General features: G+C 35.0%; 1 protein-coding gene across 5 annotated transcripts in view; it reads left to right on the forward strand.

Moving 5' to 3' along the window:
• LOC121325668 (protein bicaudal C homolog 1-like) overlaps positions 1-12,895 on the forward strand; it is a 93,992-nt gene that overhangs the window by 30,751 nt on the left and 50,346 nt on the right. For all 5 annotated transcript variants that reach the window (XM_041268515.1, XM_041268516.1, XM_041268517.1 and 2 more), the window contains exon 2: positions 5,524-5,570. In XM_041268515.1, the coding sequence (XP_041124449.1) occupies positions 5,524-5,570 (47 nt within the window). The remainder of the gene's footprint in view (positions 1-5,523; positions 5,571-12,895) is intronic.

The following is a 12,895-nucleotide window of genomic DNA, read 5'->3' on the forward strand; positions in this document are numbered from 1 at the left end:
TAACTGCTTCAGAACATTCAACTATTTTGATACCTTGTTACAGATTCCTGGATCTGATGCATTTACTTCTAAAATGCCTGTGTCTGCGTGCTTGACATTAAGACTAGAAATGAAATGTTAACACCTAGAATGTTTCCATAGAAATGATATATATATATAATATATAAAAATCTCAGTCAACTATTTAAAAAGGGAACCAATCTACTCGGAAAAAGAATACTCAGAGGTTCAGAAGCATTTAAACTAGAAAGGAAAGGAGGGAGAAACCAACAAAAAAACTAAAGGGAGACTACATCAAAATAGGGCAACAACTCAGGTAAGACAGTCATTTAAATATATTTATCTAAATGTTAGAAGTTTCATAAACAAAATGTTAGAACTGGAAGCCACTGCACTAACAAGTAACTACAATGTGATAGGCGTTACAGAAACTTGGTTATGAATATAATATTAGTTGGTATACACTGTATAGGAAAGACAGGGAAGGCCAAAGAGGCATAGGCGTCGCACTATACATCAAAAATAGTCTTGAAGCCCAGGTGCAGAATCAATATGGGTGAGAATAATGGACAAAAATGCAATGGCATATTAGGGGTATGCTATAGACTGCCAAATTCAGACACTGAGCAAAATAATGTGTTATACAATGACATTAGAAATCTGTGTAGCAAAGGATTAGCCATATTAATGGGGAATTTCAGCTTCCTCCATGTAAAATAGGGAAACCCGATGGGGAGCAAGACAGATTAAATGGAAATGGTAGAAATGACAAATGACTGCGTTCTAGCACAATTTGTCAAGGCACCAACTAGAGGGGAGGCATGCCTTGATTTAGTCTTTTCAAATAACGAAGATAGAATAACTAAAACAGAGATCAGAGAACCACTGGCAAACTCAGACCACAACATGGTCTCATTTGAAGTGCTTTTTAAAACCCCCAAGTAATGACTAAAGCTAAGGTTTACAATTTTAGAAAAGCAAACTAGGAAGGTATGAAACAGAGACTAACAAGTAGATTGGAGTAAAATAGAGAAAACATCCACAGAAAAAGGATGGCTGTTCTTCAAAAATGTAGTACTAGAGGCGCAAAACAATTACATCCCTAAAGTAGACAAATCTAAATGTAATACTAAATTGCCAAAATGGTTTAATAGATCAATTTTAAAAAATATTCAGCGAAAAAAGGCACTTTACAGAGCATTAAAAAAGGACCAAAAAGAAAGTACACAGAAAGAGTACACAGAACTGCAAACGCAAGTCAAAAAGGAAGTTAGAAAGACCAAGAGAGAAATAGAAATGAACATTGCTAAGGGGGCTAAAACATGCACCACCTGTCAACCAGTTCCCATCCAGTTTTAAATAACTTTAGCATAACCGAGGCAGAAGTGTCAAAGGAACTATGAGCTCTTAAAATAAACAAATCCCCTGGAACGGATGAGATCCTCCCAATAGTACTCAAAGAAACGAAATAAGTTATTTACAAGCCGCTAACCAAGATCACGCAACAGTCTCTTGACACAGGGGTTGTACTGACAGACTGGAAAATTACAAACGTAATACCGATCCACAAAAAGAGAAACAAAACTGAATCAGATAACTACAGACCAATATGCCTGACTTCTATTATATGCAAACTTATGGAAACTATAATAAGATCCAAAATGGAAAATTACTTAAATGGTAACAGTATCCTGGGAGACAGTCAACATGGTTTTAGGAAAGGGAGATCATGTCTAACCAACCTGCTTGATTTTTTTTTTTTTTTTTTGAGGATGCAACATCGATAGTGGATAATTGCAAAGCATATGACATGGTTTATTTAGATTTCCAGAAAGCTTTTGACAAAGTCCCGCACAAAAGATTAATTCTCAAACTGAACGCAGTAGGGATTCAAGGAAACACATGTACATGGATTAGGGAGTGGTTAACATGTAGAAAACAGAAAGTACTGATAAAGTACTCAGAAATGTCTTCATCTAGACAATGTGGAGAAGTTATAAAAAAGGCCAACAAGATGCTCGGATTTATTATGAAAAGTGTTGAATTTAAATCAAGGGATGTAATGATAAAACTTTACAATGCATTAGTAAGACCTCATCTAGAATGTTGTGTTCGGTTCTGGTCACCTCGCTATAAAAAGGATATTGCTGCTGTAGAAAGAGTGCAAAGAAGAGCAACCAGAATTATTCTGGGTTTAAAAGGCATGTCATATGCAGACAGGCTAAAAGAATTGAATCTATTCAGTCTTGAACAAAGAAGACTACGCGTCGATCTGATTCAGGCATTCAAAATTCTAAAAGGTATTGACAGTGTCAACTTAAGGGGCTTTTTTGACCTGAAAAAAGAAACGAGGACCAGGGGTCACAAATGGAGATTAGATAGTGTCATTCAGAACAGAAATTAGGAAGCATTTTTTTACACAGAGAATTGTGGGAGTCTAGAACCAACTCCTCGATAATGTTGTTGAAGCCGACACCCTGGGAACCTTCAAGAAGCTGCCTGATGAGATTCTGGGATCAATAAGCTACTAACGACCAAACAAGCAAGATGGACCGAATGGCCTCCTCTTGTTTGTATTATTATTGCGTGATTTAATCTTTAATGAACTTCTTTCATAGAGAAATATGGCTTGTCTTTATGATTTATGGATATCATATTACACGTGGTCTGTATGATATCATGTACACACCATACAATCTGACAGACATGACATATAGATGGAATGTGCTCTGTTACCACAGGCATGCTCATATGTGGGAAGTTTGTATTGGTTACATTGTATTCGTATGTGTTTCTAGCCATGCCTGAATTTAAATGAGTGTTTATTTTTGTCCTGTATTTCAACCCTATTGCCAAGGGCTCTGTCTTTACATAAGGATACGTTTGTTTTTGCTGTTAAGTTTCTGTTTTAAAGTATGTTCTTCATGAATTCGTTTCAAAGCTTGTTGACACTTTGACAACTCAAGCTCCATTCCCATCATCTGTCTATTTGCAGAAGAGGTGGGAGCTGTAAATGTACTACTTTCATATCAATTAGAAAGCATGTGCTTCAGAAACACATACTTTCTGACTGTTTCATTAGCATGTGCCTTCAGTGAAACCAGCTGCAGATATTATCTGCGGGGGAGTAATTACAAGCATATGTGTGAGATGCAATTGATATTTTGTATGTAAGCTCAATCTTCAACCAGCCATTGTCTCCATTATTTGGACTACAGTGTAGTTCATGAATATACTGTATATGACACTGACACTGTAACATACTTGACACTAAGCTTAAAGTTCTGCCGTGTTTAATCCAGTTATTAAGTAACTAATTTGTTTTCAATGTAAATGTTACAGCTTAAGGAACCATTTGTTAGTGCTCTTGAAACCTTGAAATACTTTGGTTGTAGGTGTCAAGCATGTGCTGCTGTTCATCTGACAGACATTTGTCTTTCACATGAATGGCACAAACTTCATCCTTTGTATGGCTCTGTATCCATCTTATGGGCCAGTGGTGTGTGTGTGTATATCTCTCTCGCTCTCGCTCTCAGTGGTTTGCAGAAGTATTAACCCCCCTGCAAAGCTTTCACATTTTGTTGAGTGTACTCCATGACGCTTTCAAATTAGACTTTAGATGTAGAATCTACACAAATTGCTCCACATTTGATAGTTAAATGCATATAGAATATAAATAAGTAAGATTTACAGAGAAAAACAGATTAATCTCAGTTGCATAAATATTCAACCCCTTTGCTACTGCAGCCCTAAATCAGCTCACGTGCAAATGATTTGTTTGAAAGGTCACAAAATTAGTGAAATGGTTTCAGCCTGTGTGTACTCAAAGTAGTTTAACTTGTAGAAAATTTCCCTCGGGTATATAAAGACTTTCAAGCTTCAACTCGCAAAGTGATCCAACAAAGCAACCATGAAGACCAAGGAGCTTTCAGAACAAGTCAGGGACAAAATGGTAGAGAGACACAGAGCAGATGAAGGGTACAAGAAAATTTCAAAGGCGCGGATTATCTCTCTCAGCACAGTGAAATCCATCATTAAGAAGTGGAAGTTGCATCATACTACCCAGATCAGGTCCCCCTCCCAAACTGAGCAGCGGGCAAGGAGGAAACTTGTTTGGGATGTCACTCTGAAGCCATCAATGCCAGCAAAATTCTGTGTCTGAGATGGTAGTCAGTGTTCTCATATCAACAATAAGCCTTCCCAACACAAGGTTGTCCTGTATGGACGGGTGGCAAGAAAGAAGGCATTATTCAAAAAGCCTCATCTTAAAGCATGTATGGAGTTTGCGAAAAAGCATGTAGATACTGCAGACACATGGAAAAAGGTTTTGTAGTCAGACGAGACAAAAATGAACTTTTCCGTCTAAACTCTACGTGTGTGTGTGTGTGTGTGTGTGTATGTATAATATATATATATATGCAGTGTGTATTTTTATTGGTTGCTTGGTAACGACTGCAGTTTTGAGTTATAAAGTCATCTCAAGTGGCTGTCATAGTTCGGTTAATGTGTGAGCTAGAAGAATTGTGAGTCCTGGTAAATCATGCCATATATTCCACAGACTATATACTTAACAAATTTGAAAGCTACAGGGCAGAAATAGAAGGTATTTGTTGTTTTGCTATTTAACACATCACTAATTTAATACTGAGCTATAGTATTGCTTCTTAAAATTTGATAAGCACATGCACTGTTAACATTGGAGAAAATACATTTTTCATGAAAGGTGCATTCATAATGGAACTAATAGGACCACTTGGCCTGTCATTAAACTGTATATCTGTGAAACCAGCAGGGAGCCACATTTCATTTCTGTGTACAGTACATCATACTAACCTGAGGGGTGCCAAGCTGGCTGTGGGGATTTGTACAGTACATCATACTAACCTGAGGGGTGCCAAGCTGGCTGTGGGAACTGAATCTGGAATCTGCAGCACAAAAACAATAACCCTTAATGAATGAGACTAATCAGCATTTAACTTAAATTTGTGTATTCTGAAATCCTAATTTGAAATTTATGGGAACCTAAATACGTGTAGCTAAAAAATAATCAAGCTTTTATAATATAACCAATGGATGTACCTGCAAAACTGTTGGTTACATAGTTTTATAACTTTTTAAAAAACTTTTTAAAATATTACTTAACACTTTCAACACTGCATATCTTTACACGGTTTTACATCCCGTCTGAAACGTAAAACCGACATTCTGTTGCGTTTGCTAAATGACTAAATAATTATACTAATACACAGGTTGAGGAAAGATCCGTTCAATACTTCTGGCCACGCTAGTATTATTGGAAAGATACTGAAAATATGTAATTAGGGCAGTCTTTCTGTAAAGTAACATAATTGCTGCAGACATAGCTGGAAAGTAATATGCCTTCTACGGCCCATTATCAGTACATGAAATCTCTGCCATTTAAAGAGGCTTCACAGATTTTCTAATTGTTTTTAATTGTGGATATCGGTGTAAATGTAGCATTGGAACCTGAAGTAAATGTATATTTTCTTTTCATCTTTACAGCTGCCACAGAGGGGAAGGTCAACAGTGGAGAGGATTTCTTTCAGAAGGTAATTGCAAAATAAATTGGAATTGTGCTGTCTGGTCTGAATATGGAATACAGCTGGAAAATGTGTTCAGTTACAAGCTTTCCTCTGGTGCAATCTGTTTGGATATAATCCATTGTTCATTTTGTTGTTTTTATCATTAATTTCATTTCATTCATTTAACATTGTTTTTGTTGTGTGTGTGTGTGTGTGTGTGTTTTGCTGTAGCAATGCAATTGTCTGTTTTCAAATTATTTTATTTATTTATTTAATAAATACCATTGTGTTTTATTCTAGTTAAATAATTAGTGCAAAATAAAATATTGGTTACTTCTTATAATACTTGTTATACTGTTTAAGGTTGTGTGACATGCTGGACTGTTGTGTTTCATTATTGTCAGATTTGGGGAGGATTTGATAGCCAACATGTACACAATTCCGCTGCGATAAGACACAGTGGGAGTATTTCACAGTGTTGGAAAATCCACCTGTTGGATCAAACCCTTATTTTAGTGAGTATTTAGTGCTGTATTACTGTAGAACACCGGATTCCATACATTGGATGCATATCGTTTGATATGTATAATGTAATTTGTACCTTATTCTACAGGCCTTATTCTACAGGTATGTTTAGTTGAGATAACAATTCTAATATCCTGTAACACAGGCGTAACTACATAAAGTGGGGTGATGTAATCCAGAGTGATGCCCGATGCTGTCAAATTCTTAAAAATAAAAGCTGTGGCTTATCACTTGTCTAACATTGGACTGGGTCCTCCATGTTATACATACACTTTGTGATGGAATTCAAGAAAAAGCTTCTACTGTGCTAATAGCTTTAACTCCATTGTCTCTGATAAACTCTGAAAGTATCTAAAGGATTAAAGTCTTTTAGGAAGATTTTAAGGTATTCAAACAAGAACTGTAGAGAATTTATTTTGCCCAAATACCTGTATTGCCTTCCAGCATACAGGCTGCTTAGTTGAGGCATCCATTGACTAAATGGGTTAGTCATGAGTCGTGCTTCACTTTAGTTGGCATATTGGGATTCAGTGTTGACCACAACTAGCAAGCGCAACCTTCAAAAAACAAGTTAAAATACACAGTCTCAATTTTTTTTTTTTTTGGACCAAGCCAAAGAAAACCGTGTTTGCTGTATTTTCATTCATCTGTAAAGTGTGTTTTTTTTTTTTTTTTTTTTTTTAATGCTTTCAGAGATGGAATCTCTGAAAAGTTTTAATTGGCAAAGCTTGAAGAAATCTATAACCGGGTGTGCGTGTACTATACAGTACATCATGTGTGGTTCCAGTCGTTTGTATTGAAGGACAGCAAATTAAACTTGACTTTTCAGTATAAAATGAATACCAGATGGCTGTCTGGAGCCACTCCTCAAGAAAACTTTTGTTTACATGAAATTATTGCAAATGTAATATGTACATTTTTTAAAATACCTAGGTCTTGATTACACATGGCAGAACACAATATCATGCTGTGCTTTGTTTAAACCAGAAGTGGATCCAGTAAACTAAACATTGTAATACAGCTATCATTTGAATCAAGTCTAATTTCAGCTTAGCCCAGGTGTAGCTAGTATTATGGCATGGTAGCTGGCCATGTTGGAATAGTAAGAGTCTAAAATACAGCATTCCAAAAAGGTAACGTAGAACTGATTAAAATAATTATTTGATAGATGACTTTGTTTGCTTTGTAATTTTTTTCCAGACGTGCTGAAATTACCCACTAACTAGGTTCCCGTCTGTGGTCTTATGTACTGTAGTATGGTTAAATGATGAGGTAATACACAGTATATTGAAGATATGTAGGAAACAGACTTGGTCCTAATGGAACGCTGTCAAAACATATATATATATGTTTGATGCTAATTGAAATTAAGCATTGTAAAGTTAAATTTACTGTTTTTTTTTTTTTTTTTTTTTTGGAGGATTTTTACATTTTAGGAGAATTGATATGGTTCAGATATACAAATATAGCTGCAGCTATACGCAAATAGTTCCTGGTTGCTGCGTCTCTGACTCCAGCACCTAAAAGTAAAAGGAAAGCTTATCTTTGTCTTTGAAGATCTCTAAGTTTTATTCTTGGTTGTAGATTTATTTTTCTAACCTATCAAAATAATCCATGCATGCCCAATCGTAATGGACTTTTGTTTTATTAAAGAATGCAGAGACTGTGCTTTTTGACTTCTGGACTACCTGTTCAAATTCTATATTGATGCGTGTCTTCCTGTATTTAGCAGTTGATAATGTGTTTATTTTTACACCGTCCATTGGGTGGGGGTTCATATTGAAGGCTAAATGCTCCAGACCCAGACAGGAGAAAGACAGAGAATTTGACACACGTTCCCATATTTTACTTTATTTATTCTGACCAGAACAGATTATATGGGACAAAAAACAAAAAAAACGCCCTAGGCCAGAGGTCGATATGGTTTATATTGGCTTATAATTAGAGTTCCCAGTTTATCCAGGTTTATATTTCTTTGTAATTTTGGTCATTTGGGTGGTTTTTTAATGTATTTTTTTATTATACACAATAGCCAAGTTTTCAACCGATGACCAGGAAATAAAGTATCAGAATAAGTGCCTTTTCACCTGGATAGATGTCCTTGATCCACTACCTTGTTCAAGTTTTAAACCACGCAATCTTTTTTCTGCCTGTTTTTTCATAAATGTTGACCATTTTCTAAGCGCAGTAAGACCCTTCAGGATGGGCTGTATTGGGAAAGTACGTCTATTAGCGGTCCGGTATTATTTATATATATATATATATATATATATATATATATATATATATATATATATATATATATATATATATATTATTTATTTCTTAATAGACACCCTTTATCCAGGGCGACTTACAATTGTTACAAAATATCACATTAGAGAATATCAGATTACAGATAAGAGCAGTTCTAAAGTAGGAAATACAATCAAATTCAAATAAGAGCACAATAAAGCATACAATAAATTATTACATTTAAGAGAGAGTTCGACTAAGAGCAGTTAGCTTATAGTAAAAATATTTGCTTATACAAGCCCAGTAAAAGCATGTAAATGGATGAGAATGATTTCAAATTACAAAGAAATGTGAATACAGATATCTAGAAGAGTAAAATCAAATACAAGATACAGGAAGTATTAAGAGCAGTAGTAGAATACGGCAAGGTATGGAGAAGTTCAGTGCAAGTACAAACTGATTCAAGTACTGGTACAACTGGGTGTCATACAGTCCAGTGTAGTCGAGAGTTACATAAGAAAGTTTGTAAAAGACAGGAAGCCATTCAGCCCATCTTGCTAGTTTAGTTGTTAGTAGCTTATTGATCCCTGAGTCTAATCAAGCAGCTTCTTGAAGGATCCCAGGTCAGGTTTACAGGTACTGCTTGAACAGGTGTGTCTTGACGAGGCGCCGGAAGGTGGTCAGGGACTGAGCAGTCCTGATATCTGATACATGCACAAGCTTTTTTTTTCCTCATCAGCACGTGCACAATGTTGTTTATAGTATGCTAGTTTAGTTTGTTTATTAAAATATTTCACAGTCTAGGAAGAATTCATTTAATTTCCAAGAGAATCCATGGTACTAGCTGCAACAGGAACTCTTAAATGAAAAACATATGCAGTGAAAGTTCATGTGCCATTTATTATTATCTTTATACAAAAAAGCTTTTTTAAATGCAGGGTAGATTTATTTCTGCCAGCTTTTGGGATAGAAAGCTGAAGATGTTTTTCTGGAGAATTAAACTTCTCAGTTGCTGCTTTATAAATTCTTGTATGTAAGTTAAATTCACTATGTGATTTAACTGCAACCAGATTACCTATCTAGTACAGATAGTAACTGAGTATCAGGAATCATCAGTCTAACTTTGTATCTATAACCTGACTGATCCATTCACTGCCCCATAGGCAATAATTTTTAAAAGGAGATTCTGTCTAAAAGAACAAAACAGTACATTTAAGGTGACTTTACCAGGCACCCGACTTCACTGCCAAGAAGTTATTGGCTCTTGTTTGATTTCCAATACAATATAAAAACAAACAAAAAAAGTTTCTTAAATACAAGTGACATTGCCAGCATCCATCCATGACTAGGTATCCATCCGTGACTAGATTGAACTTTGTCATCTTCATTTAGGATTTTACATTTTTTAATTTAGTGTCCTTTAGCCCTTCATTATTCTAGGCTAATTAGGTCCAGTTCTCTTAACCTTTCTTCATAACTCCACTGGCTGCAATTAACTTTTTGTAGCGCAGGGACCACAAGTGAACGGTTTATTCGAAGTGCAGACTACCTCCTTAATTTGCCATCTACACTTTGTATAGCCAACCATTCTGTTAGTCTTTTTAATTTGCAACCCACAATGCCTTGTTGCTGGCAGTAATGAGTCTAATACATAACCAAGGTCTTTTTTCACAATCAGCCGGTTCTAGTACCAGCCATTTGTTATTTGAATCTTTAATTTTTGGGTCTGAGATGCAAAACTTTGCACCACGTAACATTTGTGTTTAATTTCCCATGTTTCAGCACCGTTCTGTACACAATCGTAAATCCATTTGGTTTTCCCTGGCTGCAGAATACATGTCATATTTTACAAGTTTATGTCATTTATGTAAACAGAAAAGAGCAGGGATCCCAGCTGCAGCCCATGTGACACCCTACTGAATCCATGGCCCCAAAAATAAGTCCCTTCCCTAGCAAGTACTCTCTGCTTCCTTTAACCAGTTTAGTAAGTAGAAAAGCTCTTATCCGCAGAATAGACTTCATTGACCTGTTACGAACAATCTCTGTTTGGTAAATGTTTCAGCCTAGATTGTCTATGGCCTTGCATTTACTAGCTGTTGCTAAAGGCCTGTGCATACATTTATATGAAAGGGCCTACACACTGCACTATTTGATTGTATAAATCAATTTTGAATAGCTTTGTTATTTATTGCTGTAATCCAGACCTTTTTAATGTGTATCTGTTTTTGGTGAACTTCTGACTGCATCTGCTGTTTTGGAAAAAAGTTTGTCAGGGCTCTTGCTTCCATTAATTTATATTCAATTAAGACTTCCACTTATATGAAATGTGAGATGTGTGAATACTTTGGAACTAGTGTCCAGTCTATAATTGAACTTTTCCAAAAATACTGATTTGGTAATCTTACACTTTCTTTGTTTTTTTATTTATTTTTTATATACAATAACTCCTTGTTGTCAGTGACAGTAAGCTTTTTATTTTCAGTTTTGCCTGCCTGGATTTAATTCTGTGGCTTGGTTATAGATAGCAGGCACTCCTCATGAACTAGATCCCAGACTGAAAAAAACCCCGGAATCTGGCTTCGGATCAGTATTTTACATTAGAGTACAGGTTCAGCAAATGGAAGTTACCTGTAAAAACACGGTCCATTTTATAGTCGACATGACATGATTCTGCTGTTTGAGATTTTATGGGGTTTTTTTTAAGTTTATAATGGTTAATAATTTGTCCCCAGAGAAATTGTTTTCTATAATGCAAAATCGAATATCGACTTTGCCTTATTGTTTTTATTTAAAATATGTACCTTTACTCAAAATGCAAACATTTGAATGTCTTTAAAAAAAAAAAAGTTTATTCAGTTGCTGGCTTTAACACTGAGTTTCTCATTGGAAACACTAAGGTAAAAGTGGTCCAACATGGAAATTATTAAAGCATATGGATAATGTTGTTTGTGAGTGGGTGGTGATGATGTACAGTATATGTGTTGTGTCATTCGAGTAATAACTTTTGTTTCAGGGTTTGTTTTTAGAAACCAATTGATTACAAACAAGTTCTGCTTTTCTTTATATTAATATATTTTAAGTGGTGATGTAATAGACTCATATGGTGAGTTTAGTTTGGTTTAAAAAAAAATATATATCATAAAAAGTGGATTGGACATAGCACATACAGACACTGACTAACAAACTAATGCATTAATGCACCATTATACATTAAAATGAGGGCATTGTGCCAAAAAAGAAATTGATTGTAAATATTTAACAGCAGTAGAAATAAACACTCTCTGAGGGCCATCGTGCGACTGTGCCATTATTATTGTTATTGTTAGTATATCGGTACTATAATGACTGCTTCAGCAAATCGGAGATCAAAATAAATTTAATAACCCCAAAACAAATAATTTAGTTTATTGTTTTTCCACTTTGACGAAGTTCATATTTCCTCCCACATGTGACAACAGTAAGATTAGATCATTTTAATTAATAGTAAATCAAAAAGCGTGAAAAGCTGCAATATAAATCAAAAAAAAAAAGAAAGAGGGGGTGACGGACGGGGGGGGCTCAGTTAAAGCTTTCCAATGAGCTCGGAGGTGTATCAAAACCGTGAGGACTTTCAGGATTTCACCAATAAATCGTTTCTTGACTATAAACCTAACTAATTTCTGGAAAGGTTACCAGGCAGACACAGAAATTAACACTCTTCCCAATACCAAATCATTAATTCAATTTTACGTTAACAAAATTGGGATTTTATGGTCGGTTTTATACACCCATGAGGATTATAATATATATATATATATATATATATATTATATATATATATATATATATATATATATATATAAATTCTTAAGACTTCTGATCCTACTGTTTCTTTTTTTTTTTTCTTATTGGACATTATTTATTTATTTTTATTAGTTATTTAAGTCTCCTTCAGTCTTCAATTTTGGTTGACTTTGGTTGGCTGATACTTTTCCTGCTTGAGATATTCAAGTCTGGCAACCAGTGAGACTCTACTAGAGAGACTAAAAATTACAATTGAAGTATGAGCCAGTCTGAGTGTGCCTGGAAATCTACATTTATTAGATTAAACGTTTAAACCTTGTGTAGATGTTCATTTACCGGTCAAACTATCATTCACATTTTCAATGAAAAATGTTTTTGTATTTATTGTCATTGTATATTTTCCTTTTGTATTTAATTTAAAATGTTATGTTGATTTTCACATATAGTATTCAGTTGCAGTGGGTATCAAGACAAGACTCCTAAAATTAACATATTTTCAGTTAAAAGTTTAGTAAAATATGAGGCTGTTTACAATGTAAAATGTAGTTTACTGTAATACTCTAAAGCCTTACTCACCGCATGGGGTCACAGTTTACGTCATTATCCGATCCAGAATTTCAGCCTGTAAACATTCTTCTGTTTTTCAGGTCAAATTTTGTTAGGTTTACATAGCACCTTTTAAAGAGGAAGTAGTGGACGTTCCGAAAAATATAGTGTTATACGTCCCCATGTGTCGCTCCAACCATTTCAATTTCTTTTCATTGTTAATATCCAGACAACGTTTTGCACTTATGAGGTTAAAGTCTGTT

Source organism: Polyodon spathula, chromosome 13, assembly GCF_017654505.1.
Source record: "Polyodon spathula isolate WHYD16114869_AA chromosome 13, ASM1765450v1, whole genome shotgun sequence".
In the NCBI taxonomy this organism is placed as follows: domain Eukaryota; kingdom Metazoa; phylum Chordata; class Actinopteri; order Acipenseriformes; family Polyodontidae; genus Polyodon; species Polyodon spathula.